Below are 17642 nucleotides of genomic sequence, written 5' to 3' on the forward strand. Positions count from 1 at the left end.
CCTCGCTCCGCCTTCGCTCCCGATGATCTCCGTGTCGCGGTCCCGTCCTATCGAATCCACGCCGCTTGTGTCCTGCTACGCACGCAACCTTTCGCTCCGACCATATATCCCAGATCCAGAGAAAGGTTTTCCTTCGCGGTCGCCCGCAAACACGTGCCCTCCCTCCACGTCCGATTTCAATCGTGGCGACACCGATTTGCTCGGTCCCGAGACCCGCGAACTTTCTCGATCCGCAAAATAAAAACCGATCTCGACCTTTCGATTTGACGGAGCGAGGACGACACACTCTGCTCTCGGGCGCTGCTCGCAGGATATTTCCAATATCGTGAAACCATTAATTACCGAGTGGACCGTGTGTAGCGGGCTCTCACTCTGTCTCCGAACGGACCCTCCTCCGACTACTTAGGTGGCCGTCGCTGACCGGATGATGTATTTCGGCGTTTTTGCTCGACATTAATAATAACGGCCCCTGCCTCTGCCCGGGGCCCCGGCCCGCGCTCCCCCGGTGAAAGCGTCTTTCCTCTCTTCGGTCTCGCGCACGAAAAGGGAACCGACCCGTCGATTTTCCTCTTTTCGAAACATACCTCGCCCATAGGTGGACTACCTCAACTATCTGAGATTTGTACTAATTCCGAGTTTCTTATGACGAGGTACGAATTACGAATCAACCGCGCGATAGGAGGGTTGACTGTACAGGCCTAGGTCTAGTCGCCTCGGTGCGCCGCGCCGGGGGCGGAAGGATCGTCGAAACGAGCGCATCGCGCGAATTCCTCGCGCAGACGTCGAAGCCTCGGCGAGAGAGGGAGGAAAAGGGGCGAGAGATAAACCTAGATAGGATAGGAATCTGGTTGTCGATGAACGCCGAGGAACACGGTGTACGGAGAATCGCGATCTCGTGCTTTCGTTCCCACAGTCGACGGGGACGTGGATTCCGGAGGAGATTCCCTTTGCTCGTTCCGCGGAAGACGGTCGAGGCTCGGCGAGGGGAGCCCAGGGGAACAGGGGGGTAAACGGACGGCTTGTTTGAGAGAGAGAGAGAGAGAGAGAGAGACTCGCGCGAGCGAAACAGGGAGAGAACGAGAGGAAGAGTGAGAGAGAGAGAGAGAGCGGGAGAGCTGGAAAGGGAGCGCGAGCGCGACCACGCGCAAATTCGGCTACCAAAAGGTGAGAGAGACGGAGAATCGGCGAAGAGCCCTGTAACATGCCAAAACACCGATAATTCGACCGTGTGGTCTCGAACGTCAGCCGATATTCTTTCCCACGGATGGCCCTCGGAAAGGACGACGAGATCCAGGACCCGCCAAAAGGGATTCCTGCCATTCCGGGAGGGTATGCCCCGGCGAAGACGTCCACGACCCACCTTCCTTCCAATCGCAAAAACGATAAATTAGTTGATTTACTCGCCCGTTTTTTATCGGGAAATAATTCCTGGCGAGGACGAGGCCTCTCCGACCGTGGAAGATTAGCGCAACAGGAAGCACGCCGGACTTCTTCTCCCACCCCTCGCCTCCTCTTTCTTCTCCTTTTTACTTCCTCGGCTTCTTTCGCCCCGCCGCTCTCCGTCCCCTCGACCCCTCCTCTAATCGTTTACTTTTAACCTTTCTCCCCGCTTTTTCTACCGACTTCGATTTCCTCCGAGAAGGCAGACACCGCGCTTCTTCTCTCGCGAACCGCCCAACAGAAGTTTAAGGGTTGCCGGGTGGCAACCACGAAGCACGATTAAATCTGAGCAGCGGGAAGACGATCTCCGAGCGGCACACGACTCGCGACCGATCACACGCGCGCGGCATCCCTGATGGGACTCTGCCCCTGGCCGAGAGCCCCTGGTCTCTCGGGGGCCCTCGATTGTTAACCTCGTGGACAGAATTTCGTATTCGTTCGGCATAATGACCGAGCCCGTCGAAGAAGACGGATCCTCTCGCGAGACCGTGAGAGAACGACCGGTCCGCGCCGCCGCTTTTGCACGCTCGGCCTGTTTTTTCGTGATCGTCGCGCCGCTTCCGAGCCGTCCCCGATTCTCGCTTAACCCCTCGCCGCATAATATCGAGTCCGGCCCGCGATGAAGATTTCAAGCGGGATCCGTTACCCGCAAACAGTTACTCCTTTCCTCCGATCTTTCGCTCTCTAACCTGCTTTTCTTTAATAATAAAAGTAAAAGTAAAATGTCCTTCGCAACCCAGCGCTCGAGCGAATTCGGCTTGGAACAGCCGAGAGGAGGCTTGTATCGCGATTTCGCAGAGCCTCCGGAGAGTGGAAGAGATTTGTCGCTCGTCGCTCGGCCGAGATTTTCATCCGGCCAACAGAAATTGGCACGCGCTGGTTCCAAAGGTCGGGTCGCACGAAGGACGGAGGCGGCTAGCGGCAATCTGGAGGCGTCCCCCGGGATCCGTCGGGCATTCCGGAGCGTGGAACGAGCTGCACGCGTGACGGCATGCGTAATAATAGTAAAACCGAATGAATTCGGGCCCCGATGGTCTCCGGTGTCCTCGGGTCGTACGAGTCCGCGGAGGGCCCACGGAGAGTTGGGAGAGAGGCGAGAGGGGCCACGAAAGCGAGAGCACACCGGGTAAAAAGCCGAGCTGCCGGAGCCGGAGCCGGAGCTCGAAGCCGGAGCAACCGGGGCCAGAGAGCTCCGCGTTCGCAGCCGGTGCTCGAGTGACCGTGATGGAGACGAGGGGGTGGTCGGCCGAGATCAAAGGGGCCGCCGTGAGAAGTGGCCCGGCTGCCCAAGATTCTTGTCTGCCGGGACACGCTGGAAGCCCCTCGCGCACCAAGAATTTGTTTTAGTATCGCGACCAGCCTACTACCCTTCTCTCGGTGCCACCCGATTCCTCCGAGAGCGCTTCTCTTCGGGGTCTCGCTCGATGCGAGTCCGACTCGGAGCCGATCGAACCGGTCGACGATCGAACCTCGACTGCTTCGGCTTCGCTGTTTCTCCGCTTCTCCGGTCCTCTTGGATCTCGGCTTCTCGGCTCCTCGGCGTCGGCGGTCTCGGAGTCTCGCGTACGAGTGGAAATACCGATCGTTAGAACGCCGAGGGACGAGGAGGACGAGCAGGGAGCAGAAAGAAAGCGACGGGGCAACGCGAGGGAAAAAGGAGCAAGAGAAGAGGGCGGGGGGGGGGGCAGGGGTAGGGGCGGCGGGAGTGTCGGAACCATTAGCGCGGATGCCTGTTCGTATGCGGTCAGAATCCTTTTATCCCGTACAGAGATTCCTGCGGGATTCCTGCGTTCGTTATCATCGCGTGCAGCAGCGCGCGGCCAACGAGAAACGAAACAAGGTAGAAACGTAGGAGGATGGAACACGATGGGAAACGGCCGCGGGGGAGGAAGGCCGGGCGGAGAGAAGAGGGGACGGGAGATGGGGTACGGACGGGGAACGAGAGGCTGCCGCCAGGGAGGGAGCAAGAGGAGAGTCGAACCAGTCTTCTTCGGGGCACGGGCCTCCCACGATATTCGCCCGGCGAGGAGTTATGAAGTCGTCCGACTCCGGAGAACCAGTCGACTATATTTCGCGCGGGGAGAGGGATTCCGCGCGAGTACGAGCGCGAGCACGTTCTCCGCTCGTCTCCGCGCGGAAAATCCGTAGAGGGTAACACACCACGCTCTTCCGTCAACTCGTCAACTGTTTCAACTCGAATGCACCTTTATTCCTTTTCCATTACTTTTTTTCCTCTTACACGCTCCGTCGTCCTTTCGTAAATTACAAAAAGAGCACGATCTCCGAGACTCGTCGTCGATATTGTGCGTACAAATGCGTATCGTAATCACCGTTTTCTCACGAAGGTACAAACTGTCGGGTCTAACACTGGTCTAAACGGGGTTTCTCTAAACCTAAAATACAACGCCGCGCGATCATCAACGGCCGCGGGGTGTCCGCTCCGAGATGGAACGGGGCCGGGAGACGTACAAAAATAATTTATCCGCTCGCGCGCAGAGCGTGTCGGCTCTTCGTCCCGGGAACGTCGATTACGTATGTACAACGGGGGCCTTCTAGCGCGATTGTTTCACGAACGCGATCCTAAAAATATACATATCGATTTTTACATTCATCATATATATATATTTACGTTTTTGTATTTATATTTATATCTTCATTCATATATATATTTTTTTTATTTATATAGCCGTACTCTATACGTATATACAAGCACGCGGTCCTGAGGACCGGAATAAATAACGAGTCTAGTACGCCCCGCGCGCACATTCGCGAGAAAAGGGGCGCGTGGCACGAGTCCGAAGCTCGGGATTTCGAGAGCGAGCGTGGACACCGGCGCGGATGGGGGGATCGGCGAGCCGATCGACGAAACCGACGCAAAAGTTTCGTCCATGTCGGGTGTAATCCATCGCGTCCGATCGTCAGTACGTGTCCGTGGAACGTCCTAATAAATACATGAGAGAAAAAAGAACCGTGATAGCGGCTCGTCGATAGTTTCGCGTAATACTGGGAGAGGAGAGCTCCCCGGTCTGCCGAAGGCTCCGCCACGCGACACGGCTCGACGGCTGGTCGCCTGGCTCGCAGGGTTTCGCGGTAGGATCACCTGGACCAGCTTGTCTCGGACAATGGCGAGGGTTGTGCGCGAGAGACTACGGGAACGTCCTTCGCCGGGAAGGAGGTAGTCTCTTCGTGGAGTAGGGAGTCGAGGGCGGCCGACGTGGCGGACCTAGTAGCACGTGTGTATCGTCTTCTTGATTCTGCAGAGCTGGCACTTGACCTCGCAACACCAATGGAAGGTGCAGGCGCACCTCTCGACCACCGTCACCTCCTGGGTTTTGTAGCCTCTGCCGCAGCACATCAGGTCGCAGCCGTCGACGCCCATGCTGGTGTCGTTGCACTGTCTGCCGTGGGTCCCGAGGATGCCCAGCTTCGGATTCTTCTCGCAGAACGGCGGCGACGGCTCCAGGTACACCAGGTCCTTCGGCCCGGGCGGCTTGTGCTCCGGGTTGTACGGTTTCAGCTGAAAGTTGTACCGGTGTCGGCGACCCAAACCATCCCGGTGGCCGTGCACCGAGTTGCTCGCCGAATTGCTGGCTATCGCGTTCCCGTTGCCGCGCACGCGGTCCGCGTTGCTCACCATCACCCTGGACGCGCCGTCGAATCGATCCTTCAGGTTGTCGCCGACCACGCGGAAGTTCGGCAACCTCATCCAGCAGGTCTTCACGGTGCAGGAGCCGGACATGCCGTGGCACTTGCAGTCCTGTCTCATCTCCGAGGACACGTGCTGCGGAAAACGAAACGTCCAATTTCCATCTCGTCCCTTTCAGTTCTCACTGTTAACACTTTACTTGCCGATTTTCTGTTAAATAGTAATTCCAGATGAAAAAGACTATTGAAAAATACCGGCAAGTAAAGCGTCAAGACACTCAGGAGTAAGCCTGAACAGTGGAAACTGTATAATGCCGAGCCGCGAAGGCCTCGAATCTCCGCCGAGACGACACTTACCGCTCTGCCGGCCTCGTTGTTGTGCAGATTCATCTTCTCGCGGAGGTTCCGGCCGCGTTCGCCCGTATCAACGAACTCGCGGGAGAACTTGAAGCCGTATCCGATATTGTCCGAGCAGCCCCCCCATTCCCAGTCCCGAGACCCGGAAGGTGCTCGCGACTGATGAGTATAGTCGCAGGAGCACGACTGGATGCTGCCCTCGCTGCACGCTCTGGCGATGCTATGAGTCACCGCGGCGCTCGTGATTGCGTAGATGAACGCGGTCTCTCTGCAACCTGCAATCAATACTTTAACCTGAATCGTTCCTGCGCGGGACGTTTCTACGATCGATCGATCGAGCAAATAGTCGTGGCTACGGTAAGATCGCGGATCCGCTCGCTACCGGACAAAACTTTCGCGGCGGTCGGTATCGTGGGAGGCGAACGAGCGAGCAAGCAAGCAAGGCAGGCGAGCGAGCAAGCGAGCGAGCGGTGATCGCAGAGAACGTCTCAATCCTTCGGCGTGGACTACCTGCGAGGGCGCAGGTGTCGAAGGAACCCGCCACGGCCCGTGCGACCAACGAGGAGCAACGAAACAGGGACGAAGAGAGAACGTCGGTGTGGAGGGAGAGGAGAGAGAGGAAGCGCGACCTTAACCCCGAGTGGGCTGACCCGAGAGGCACCTCGACCTTATCTGCATAAGGCGCAGGTGCCTGCCGGCACCTTTGCGACCTGCCGAGAGAGCTATCGAGTCGCAAGGGGGAGGGGCCGTTTCGCAAATTGCTGCGTTTATCGCGCCGCAGATAACGCCGGCTTATCTCCTTCGCGTCGCGTCGGTTTGTCGAACGGTATCGAGAAACGTCCAATGTTCGAAGAATGGACTAGGAGAGGTCGTTGGATCGTAGACTGGAAGAACCTTGGGACACGACCGGCAACGATATTTTCGTGGACGGTAAAAAGGCGTCCCAGGTGGGAAAAACCTTCGGCGTACGAAAAATGAGACGTCAAACGGGTCTCGGTAGCCGAGAGAGATAATCGACCTTGTCCAATTTCGGAGCGAGATCCTGGATTCGTCACGAGTGTTTTCCGCGCGCCTCGGCAGCCTCGGTGGGCCCCGGTTTGCGTGCGCACGCTCGCAGGGAGCCTTCACGGCGACTCGACGGAAGAAAGGCGCAAGGCACCCGAAGAAAAGACGAGGGGAAAGAAAGAAACGATTTTCCCTAATCCCCGAGTCGTCCGGGGCGAAGACGAGTCCCTTCCAGGCTTCCGGGACGGAGGGGCGCTCGCGTCGATCCGGGGAACCAAGATTTACGCCGTTCCACCCTGAAACGTTGACCTGTCTCCTCGTCGAAACGAGGCTTCATCGGTCCCGGATACGTGTTATTCCTCATCATCCCCCCAGGACTGGCATGACCGAGAGGATTACACGGCCGGTGGGAGTTTTTCTCGCGAAAACAGACCGTCCCGGAGAGAAAGAGAGAGAGAGACCGGCCGAGTCTTTTTCCTGTTCCCGGTACACACCTGGCGCGACTTTTTCGTGCCGAGATCTTTTCCGAGAAACCGAAGGCTTTACGATCGTCGAACAGCCGAGATAAGCTCTAGGACGATTCCCGAGGCGCAAAATCGTTATCGAGAGAGGACGCGGAGCACCGGAGAAGGAAAGCGTAGCTCGATAATCCCGTTGGAGATCGGTTGTTTGTTCTCGCGCGGGCGAGTGGCGCGCGTTCTACCCCGGTCTTCGACTTTCGGCGCGTGATAAACGGTTTGACGTTCGGTTTATCGGCCCGTGCAAACAGCGCGAGCAACGGTCTAGACCGTTGGCTGGTTACCGCAGGACAAACAGCATCGATGGAAATTCCTAGGCTGGCCGAGACAACGGACGAGAGACGCTCTCGTACCTGTTTCTGTTCGGCCCGGGGCAGAAACGCTCGGCGTTTCTTTCGAGGCCCGGGAACGAAGAGGAAACGGTTCGCGCTCGCTGCGAGATAAGACTTTGAGCAGAGGGAACGCGATCCGGCGATACCTAGCTCGCGAAGAGAGCGCGACTCGTCAGCTTCGAGATCCAGCCCAGCGACATCGCGACAAAGGCGGACGTTTGTGTCCACGCTGAAATTCCAGGACGATAGCATCGCCGGAAATTATTGCTACCGCGAGCAGGATCGTACCGAAAGCGCCAAGAAACGAGAGAGAATCTCGCGACCGGCACCGAGAAAGAGAGAAAAAGAGAGAGAGAGAGAGAGAGAGAGAGAGAGAGAGAGAGAGAGAGAGAGAAGAGAGAGAGTAGTCGTGCGACCAGCAACGACATCGATCCACGAAAAACTGCATCGACCAGCTCGTGTCGTTCGAATGCGAGAGCGGTTCCGTGGTTCGCGCGAGGGGGCTGGAGGGGCGCGAAAACGCGACCGCCATATAGGCCAGCCTCTGTGCCGCGGGAACTCGTGCGTCCAGACCGTGGAAGCAAACAAGATGTAAAAATCACGGAGTACCGATGGTCGGGGGCCGGCCCATTGGCTCGCGGCTCACGTTTTCGCAAGAAATCGTGGCGTGCCGTCGACACATGTAGCCCATCATAGGCCGCGATTTATGGCGGCGTAACGCCGTCGCAAAAACCCTGGACCGGGTCTCCGTATAAGACGCGACCCGCGCCACGCTGCTCCACTATCGATCCAATTTATTTATTCATTTATTTATTTACGCGCCGACCAACCTCCATTGTTAACAAACCGAGCAAACTTTCGCTTCCATCGATCTCGTCTTCGAAATTCGATTCGCGAGGACTCGGGTATTCGGATAATGGTATATATGTATATTATAACCGTCCTCTTCTAATTTCAAATGCGTGGACAAAGACCAATCGAACTGACGTCTGATCTCCACTGGAAATAGGGTGCGTTACACCGGACGCAATTTTCGATCGCACGTGACACATAATGGTCGCCTGCCCGATGAATGCGTCCGATCTGTGCTTCCAACAACGAACTCGGTCAGACGGCTCGATCGCATTCAGACGAACGGGGGATCGTCCACGTTCGATCGCACACGCAGGTTGTTCAATTGATTTTGGCATTTTCGTGCGACGATGCGATCACTTTATTTGTCCCGATGCAACCGAGCCGTCTGGCCGAATGCGAAACGCGCTCGAGGGTTCTACCATACTTTCGCGGCGCCGCGGCAGCTGCAACGCTTTTTATTATTCCTTTCTAACGCGGAAGAGTAACAGCGATTCGAAAGTCACGAATCTCGAACTTCTAAATACAGGGGGGCAATCGATATCGTGATCGAACCAACTGGTTCCCGGGTTTCCGCGGATTCGCGAAATCGGCGGAAAACGCGAGCTGCACGGAGGCTCTCTCGCGGGATTCGCAGTTTACCGAGCAATTAGGCTGCGGCTCGGGTTCCAGGGGTTCCAGGGTTCGAGGCGTTCGAGGCTTTCAGGCGTCCGAGGCTCGCGTGGCGCGAGGCGCGAGGCGTGAGGCGCGAGAACCGGCGCCGAGCACCGGCGAACGAAAGAAGAGGAGAGGAGAACGAGCGAAACCGAGGGTAGAACACCGATGCGGTAGGTGGCTCTTGGCGGCGAAATGATTACAGGCCGCAAACCTACTCACTACCAGCTATAATATCGAGTACAAACGCCTCCAAAAGTATCGCGCCGCTCTCGGAGCTCGGACACGAGCCCGCGAAACATTCGTATCGCTCCGGTCGTCCTTTACCCGAGGGACGTTTCTTCGCGGAACGCGACGTAATTGCACGTGGTGCACGAATCCCGGGGACCAAAGATTATTTGCGGTCTAGAAGGGACGCCACGCGCGACCCCGAGCATAATCCGGAAACGACCGTTTAGGCCGACGCGCGACAACCAGTCACCGTCGATCCCCTTCTCGATCTCCAAATACAGATGAGTACGCGCGAGCATTACGGATCGAACGATAGCGATCTGCGTGCGCGAGCCGAGCCGAGCCGAGCCGAGCCGAGCCGAGGCTCGTTCAGATCTAATCTCGGAGAGATCGGTTCGATGACAAACGATACGGTCGCAGAGAATGAGAGAACAAACCGGGGACAAACGAAGAAACCGGTCCCCTACTCTCGGCAAGAGAATCGCAAAGGGTGAAAGGTCGAGGCCTCGTTGCCGGCCGAGAGGAACGACGAATCCGTTTACGGCTCAATTTTCACCGGGACATACGACAAAGACTCGAGGGTGTTCGCTCGTTGTTTGCAAATGTGACGCAACATAGTCGGAGGGGATTCGAGGTTGCTAATAAGGTCACCGTTACGGTGGCATCTGCGACTATTAGACGTTTCACGGTCTATTCTCCGATCCCCCGATTTCATCGTGTTCTACGGGGAAAATCTATTAGGTTGCGATAGGGGGGCGCGAAGATCAACCCCTCGATTTACGGCGCTGCGTTGCGTCGCGAAAGGGTTGCGCTCTTTTGCTCGCGCGTGCGCCCGTGTGCGCGCGCACGCACGCGATGTCTGCTATTTTGTAACCCGTGCCTCTTTTTTTTCGGTTTTACTAGCGCGATAAGTGGCCATATGGGGACACTGGATGCGATCGTGGGGTGGGAGCAGCGGGCCGAGCGAAAAAGCTCGGCTTACAATCGCCTCGACGAGATCTAAAAGAGCCGCAGGGGAGCCAGAACTGGTACAAGAAGGTCCATTATCAGGTTGCAAAACATACATCTGGTCGGTGAGGGCACGTGCCCGGGGTCTTCGGAGCAAGGGCACGCCCCTTTCGACCCCCTCATCCTCCTCGGCGCAGTGGCGCGCGATCCCCGTCCCCCTGTCCCCTGTCCCCTGTTCCCTGTCTCGGTTGCAACCCTTCGAGCACCGAGCACCCTGTCGTCCGTGTCGATGTCTTCGACACTGTCCGCGAATCCCGTGGACGTTTGCGAAATTCGAAAAAGAAACGCGCGCGACCGATTTATGCCTCGCGAAATTATCGCGTACGGTTAACTAACGGTAATCCGTTTACCGGTACTTTAATTATGCGGCCAAGGGGTTAGTTTTCTACGGTGCTTCACCAATCGATCGACTAACGATATTACCACGTTGAAACTCGAGCACTGTGCGCCGCAGGTACAACCCGCTCGCCGATATCGGCACGATTATCGATCACGTGCGTACCGGCGATCGAAAGAGACAACGACCCTCTTTGATGCGTCTAGTCGCGTCGTGTACGCGACGGCACGTACGTGTCCAGGCATTCTCGCGCGATATCACCGTCGACGGATTTGTCGGATGCAATTTAGACGATCGCGGAACCATCCTTCTCTTCCCGTCACACCTTCTTCTTCTTCTTCTTCTTCTTCTTCTGTTCTCCCTCCTCCTCTTTCTCCACCTCATCCTCCTACTTCTACCGCGAGCGAGGTTCTCCTCGTCTCCGTTTCCACCGAAACTCGTCTCCTGTAAATCTCTATCGAGAATACCGGTTGTCGGACAATGGCTCGTTTTTTGGACACGAAACGAGTCCACTTTGCGGTCCTTTATTTCTACGTGTGTCGTATAACGTACAGTCGGGAATCATTCGGATGGTCAACGGCGAGAGAAAAAGAAATATGCAACGATTCCGAGAGCAACGCTCGCTCGCTCGCAAGAAATCGAACGCTTTCCCCCGTGCAGAGTTCCAATTAGCGGTGGTGATCGCGTAATTCTACGAACGATGATTGAATTCGATCCGCCGCGCCGCGCCTCGCCGCGCCGCGCCGCGCCGCTCTACGCGAGCCGTTCGAAGAGCACCGGCGAAAAGAGAGGCCGCTGTGGAATAGAAAGGAAAATTCTAGCTGTTGTGCGTGCTCACCTCTGTCGACGATCTTGCCGAACAGATTTTTCCCACGGAGGAAATTCTTGGTGGAGCAGTTCCATCGGCGGTTGCGAAATTGGTGTTGACACTCCGCTATTGCCTGGTTCGCGCCCCTTGCCACCGCCATCAGCACCCCTGGATTTTCCCTGGCTAGCCGCCTCTGCTTTCTCCTCAAGGTCGCATAAACCGTGGGATCCATGTGCAGAGACGCCGGAGACATTGGCAAAAAATTGTTCGGCTCTCCCGCCTTGGCGATTCCCCTGAGCAGAAAGGAAACGTTATCTCTCTCTCCTACGAAACGAAAAAGCTATCACAAACAAAAAAAAAGAAAGAAAGTAATCGTCTACACGTTTTTCGCGGATCAGCTGATTCGGAAGGGTGGGATAGACGGTCCAGGAAGAGAGATCCCTTTCGAAGTAATCGCGCGATCGGTATTTATCGAGCGTCCGTTCGACGCTAATTTCGTTCGCGCGTAAAAACGACACTATGCTCGGACACTCGAGGAGAGACGAGGAGAGACAAGGAGACAGAGAGCACAGGGAAAGAAAAGGGAATCGACGACGACGACGAGGACGACGAAGCCGGGAAGGGAGGACCAAGAGGAGGAGCGCGGTGAAGGATTAGTTCGAAAGACGAAACTGGTTCAACAGTTTCGGTCAACGGTAGCCTGGGTATATATATAAATCAAGCTGCCGCGCGAGTCGAGTCCAGCCTGCGAAAGAATTCGCGTCTCGATCGATCGAGCGTCGCGCAGAAAAACGCTTAAGAGCGTTCTGCTCGCGTCCCCTCGTGGGAAGAACGTGCAAACTTTAGAGAAAGGTCTCGCGCGCCTCGTCCCAAACGAACAACCCGTCGCTTCGAAATCTCCGGCGACCCGCGATACCAGTATTTACGACCGTTTTCAGAGCAGATCGCGCGCGTGACAACAAGCGTCGCCTCCGCCGACGCCTCTCCAGTACTACGATCCGTGCTCCTGCCGAGCGAACAGAGAGAGAGAAAAGAAAACAAGAGAAAAAAAAAGAGAAAACAGAAAACGTTTAATTATTTTTCCTGGCCGAGTAGAACGCGCTCCGTTCCCGAGGTACCTCGACGCTCAAAAGTTTACTCGCGGCGACGCGGGCATTCTATTATAGATTCGAACCGTTCGAGAACCGTGAACGAAGGCATAGTCGAGAGAAAAAGCGGTTTATAGCCTATAAAATGTCCGTGATTTTTGGAGGGTAGTGTAGCAGACGTGTGCAGCGTGAGAGCTGGGATCGAATCACTCGTCGCCGTCCATAATAAACAGCTAATCGGCGTCGCGGCGACTCCGTCGGCGCTCCGTTGTCAACGACTTTCTTGACGGGTGCCAGAGACTGGCAAGATGGCTGGCTGGCAGACAGACAGACAGACAGACAGACAAACGAACGGACAGACGAGAACCCGGATGGGATACGCCACCGCGAAAAGCCTGCCGAGCTTTCTCGTTGACACTATCGGCGCGGCTCGTCTAAATAAACAAAATCACCGTACACGGCCCTGTTACACCGTTAAACCGTCAACGAACACTCGACCAACGCTAAGCGATCGTGTATCTTCGCCGAAATCCGCGTCTATCGCCGCTCTTCGGGTATCGCTGCCATAATTGCTCGGGACCGCGCGTCGATTTGATGGCGTCATCTCGCGTTGTTCGATCGCGCCTCGTCGATTCATTTGCGTCCTTGACGGATCCCGCGACGAATCACAAATTGTTCGCACGAGGATGCGCTCGATAACCGATGCCCATAAACAAACGCCGCTCCGGACCGGTTAGGGTACGTTTATGTTGGAGCTGCGATAGAAGCTATAAAACCGTCGATCAGACCGGCGATAAAACACTCGAAAATATCTTTCTTTGGTGTATATTTATAGCGGTACATTAATAATAATAGCACCGTTTTATTCGCTTATTAATTTCTCTATATACGCCCCTAATAAAGTTACGAGTCGGCGATAAAAACCGCGCTAATAGCGAAAAAGGAAGTAACACAATCTGATTCTCGCCGGTCCGTATCCGCTGCTCGTCTCGAGAGCGTATCGTGAAACAATGGAGCGTATTTTTACGTTTCCCATTCGCCGTTGCTCCAAAACGAACTCACCCTCAAGCTCTCGTCCCCTTCCCCCCTTTTATAACACGTCCACGTGTTTTCGGACCATCGAAATAATTGCTACCCTCGACCAAGATCTGCGTAAAATTGCCGATTCCATTGAAATTGCACGAAATGCTCCGAAACGAGCCGAACCTCCCTCCCCCGGAGCCGATCGTTCGAGACGACAACGGCTTCAACCTGCTCCGGGATGTCACGAGTCCGAGCGGAATCGTTCGATGTCTTTTTCAATCGGTCGACCGACTTGCTCCGCTCGTCCTGGTGCTCCTCCGGCGCGACCTATAGCATAGCTGTACACCTCGTTTCCGATCGCGAACGAGCGCGATAAATCCTGTCCGATCGAAGCTACCGGTTTTTCTCGGGGTTTTTATGATTTTCAATTCGCCGATAGGAAAATTGTAGGAAGCGGGCACGTTGCAGGGAAAAGAGAGGTTCTAATTAACGTCAAGGATGATGCAACGACGGGAATTCCGTAATACCAGATGCAGAAACGATGTCCTTTCGAAGGGATCGTTCGGTGCCGTTTGACGGTTAACGAAATATTGTACGGAAACTCGTAGCTAACGAGGTAGCGTAGAACCGGGGAGCGTACAGTAGCGGTTTAACGAATCGCCGTGTGCCGGTTCCGTTTTCCTTTGGAGCGGGCGACGTTTGTATCGGGTCGCGATCTAAGCGCGACGGGACCACCCAGAATCGGCGCCGCTTCACGTTGGCAGGAATCGATTAGCGATTCCCCTGTTACCGCGAAATATATCGTCGATCCGCGCGCGATACGTCTATTTTCGGAACGCGACCGGCCGGGCCACTTCGCCGACGTAAATCCACCGAAAAGTCAATCCGCCTTTCGCCGCGGAGAGTCGCGATAAATTACTCCCGACTGCGAAATCCAGGTGGCTGGTTTTGTCCACCGTGCACGCGTGCACACGTCCACGCGAATTTACCGACGTATTAGATTAATTAATTCGTAGGCAATAATTACCTGCGCGTGGCCGTGTCTTAAATCAAGTCCCGCGGCTGGAAAAGCGGCCGAGCACCGGGCTGATTTATCGCCGGCGGTTTATCGTTATGTGGATATTTCCGTGACTATCTCTTTCGGTTGTAAACGTGCCCGTTGGTCCGGTCCGTCTAGCCTATCCTACGCGTATACGTCGGTGGGACAGAGCGCGCGCGCGACCTCTCGAGCGCATACTAGCTCGATCCTGTACCGGCGAGCATTATTTATTACCCGGCTAATGAAGTTAGCCATTATCTAACGTCCATCCAACGTTTTCTTGTTCCTACGAGAAATCATTCGGCCGATGGAGACTTATGCACGCGCCGCGATTTATGATTAATGGAGTAATAAGAAGGCGCCCGTTCGCTCGCTCGCTCGCTCGCGCGCACGCCCGTCCGCCCGCGCGGCCGATTGTCGGTGCCACCGTTCCCTCGGTAAAAGATTCGCGGGACAGGTGTTAGCGCGCGCACGGTGCAATTAGTCTTTGAAAGGTCGATTACCGATTCGATCTGCGGTGAATCGGTGGATCGACGTGGGCGTCTCGCGCTCACAAGTAAACGGAAAAGATCGTAAGATGCGATTCGACTCACCACCACATGGATCCTCGTCCCCGGTTCTTGTTCCTGGTGATCTCGGCGATGCAAGCGTGGATCGCGACCGCTAGGGCGCCGATGATCACCCAGAGCCTCATCTTCGTTGCGGCTAGAGACGTGTCCGGGATGATCGCGATCGGTCTCGTTCGAACTCGGCGAAACACCATGCACCAGACGTCTCACTCACCGAATTAGGAACATCACAGGTTACTACTGTCGGCTGCCGTAGATCGCGCACAGAACGAGACGTCGTCGCCGTCGTCGTCGTCGTCGTCGCCGTCGTCGTCGGTTCGAGACCAGACCGTTTGTCGACGCGACTCTTCGAGAGGACGAGTTTCGTGTTCGTGTTCGTGGTCGCGTTTACGTTCGAGGAAGCACAGCCCGGAGTGGATCACCGTGGACGGACGGACGGTTCGTGCGGGTGCTTTTAAATCATCGCCGAGGACAGTCGCGTGGCCGTTTGCTTGGGGAATCCCGGCGAGTAAGAAACGAGCGTGCGGTGCGGTGCCCCCTCGTCCAGAGGCCGAGCAGTCGAGCGGTCTTGTAGTCGAGCAGCCGAGCAGCCGAGCGGAGAGCGGAGAGCAGTCAGCTGTCAAAGCAGGAGAGTTCGGCCGCAAGAACCGTAATGCCGACAGTCCGACAGTTGAGTGACTGTAGTTGGTAGCGGACGACGTCGAGAGCCTCACGGAAACTCACCCCCCAAAGGGCTTTTTTCGAGGGGTGGGTGTCACCCTTGCCGAGATCTCGCCGAATCAGAGGTGGTGGGAGAGGCACGGTGCAGCCGCCACCGCCGCCAGGATACCTGGCAACCCTCCTCGAAGCTTTCTGTCGGCCCTGTCGGCCCAGGATAATAATGGAGTTGCTTCGAACCCTGAAATCGGTAGTCGCTGCCGTCCCGAGCACACGGGTGCCTGTTCCGTTCCGTTCCGTTTTGCCTCGTTGCGTTGCGTCCCGTCCCGTATAGTAGATTTCCGTTTAGTACTCTCCGGTTTATTCGCGGCGAGGACACGTTTGAAAATCGGCAAGAGCAGCAGCAGCAGCAGCAACAGCAGCAGCAACCGGTGCGCTATCGCTCCTCGTATTGAAATAGCCGACGAGAGATGAGCTGCGTGCTGCGCACGGGCGCGCGCGCGCGATCGATCGACCGATCGAACGAACGGACGAACAACCGGCGGAGCGAGCGAACGAACGTCGACCCGCGAGAAGAACGCGCGCCAAGGGGAGTCAAAGAGTCTTGGTCGTTTCCTTTTCTTTCGTTCGTGACTCGGGGGGTACGGCACCGCGATTCGAGAACCAATACCCTTCGACGGACAAGTATAGGCCTCGGTTAGCGACTGCACGCGCTCGTCCGCGGAAGAGCCGATCTCTCTTCAGAGAGAGAGACCGAAACCTTCTCCCCTCTCCACCCCACAAAGTCCTCCGCTCCTTGCGTCTCTCCTTGCTCGCTGGCCAAGCACCACCTCGCCACCGTCACCGCCACCGCCACCGCCTCCCCCTACCTCCCTCTTTACCTCTTTCCCTCTTTCCCTCTTTCCCTCTTTCCCTCTTTGCCACTCTACCTCTATCCGTCCCTCTCGCCCTCCCTCCGACCGGCTCTCGACGTACCGCGCTCCTCGCCGTTCTCTCTTCCTCTTCCCGATCCTGTCTCTCCGCGCGCACACCTCCTCCTCGCCGTTCCCTTTTCCTTGCCTTTTCCCTTTTCTCGCTCGTTCTTCCCTCTTCCCTCGACCACCACCGTCCGTTCCTCTTTTCTTTCTACTCCGTTCTAAGGTCCTCCGATTCCTCTCGTCCGCGTTCACGGAGATCGCGCGACTCCCCCAAGATCGATCGGATCTCGCTCCGCCTCTCGTCGCCCAGCCTCTGCCCTTCTTCTCTCGCCCGTTCTCCCTCTCTATCTATCTCTCTCGGTCTCTCCTCCTTTTTCCTGCTTCCGCGGCCGCTCGTTCCACGCTTCTATTCACCGCGATTCGTCGAGCGGCAAGATGCGCGCAATTTCTTTTCCGCTCGAACGGCGCGTTCTACGCAAGATGACCGCGAATCTTTCGAAGCAGCCTCGACAACGGTGACCCTGGCATCGCGTATCGAGCATACGGATCGGAGAACGGAGAGCCTGGCTGTGTCTCGGAGCGGCTCGCCACGCGGTGGACCCGTGGGGAACAGTATCTGGCAGGTTCTGACAGACGTCTCCTCGGGAAGTTCTCTCTGCATCTCGCGGACGAGCACGTGGCTTTCAAGGGGAAATGGCGGGCGGTCCTTATCAAGGCCACGCCTGTCGGCCTCCCCACCACGCTCCCCGTGGTCATCGCGCAAGGAACTTTCGTCGAAGCTCTCCCACTCTCTGAAAAACATCCCGGATGTTTCCCTCTCGCTCTTTCCTTTTCTCGCTTCTCTTCCCGCCCCTCGCGGTCTCGCTCGTCTTTGTCTCTCTCTCTCTCTCTCTCTCTCTCTCTCTCTCTCTCTCTCTCTCTCTCTCTCTCCCTCTCTCTTTCCCTCTCCATGGTTCTCGCTCGCTCGCGCTCCGTCTCTGTTCGCCGCTCTGGACCTCTCCTCGGTGCATCCTTCTCCTCGTTTCTCTTTTTTCCATTCATCCGTCAAGAGACTCCTTCCTCGTTCCTCTTTGCTGGCTCGGTATGCTCCGCGTAGTCCGTCTCGTTCGATCCGTTTCCCCGGCGAAATGCGTCGCCTTGCGTCGCGTCGCGTCGCGTCGCG

General features: G+C 56.4%; 1 protein-coding gene across 1 annotated transcript; it reads right to left on the minus strand.

The window, feature by feature from the left end:
• Positions 1 to 4341: 4341 nt before the first annotated feature.
• Wg (Wnt family member 1 wingless) lies at positions 4342 to 16235 on the minus strand. Its single transcript, XM_076802338.1, has 4 exons — positions 14931 to 16235; positions 11218 to 11480; positions 5443 to 5717; positions 4342 to 5221 (listed from the first exon to the last, which is right to left on the minus strand). Exons 1-4 carry the CDS (start codon positions 15098 to 15100, stop codon positions 4664 to 4666), a joined length of 1266 nt encoding a protein of 421 aa, XP_076658453.1. The 5' UTR covers positions 15101 to 16235; the 3' UTR covers positions 4342 to 4663.
• Between the last annotated feature and the right edge of the window lie 1407 nt (positions 16236 to 17642).

Source organism: Halictus rubicundus, chromosome 16 (genome assembly GCF_050948215.1).
Source record: "Halictus rubicundus isolate RS-2024b chromosome 16, iyHalRubi1_principal, whole genome shotgun sequence".
Taxonomy (NCBI): domain Eukaryota; kingdom Metazoa; phylum Arthropoda; class Insecta; order Hymenoptera; family Halictidae; genus Halictus; species Halictus rubicundus.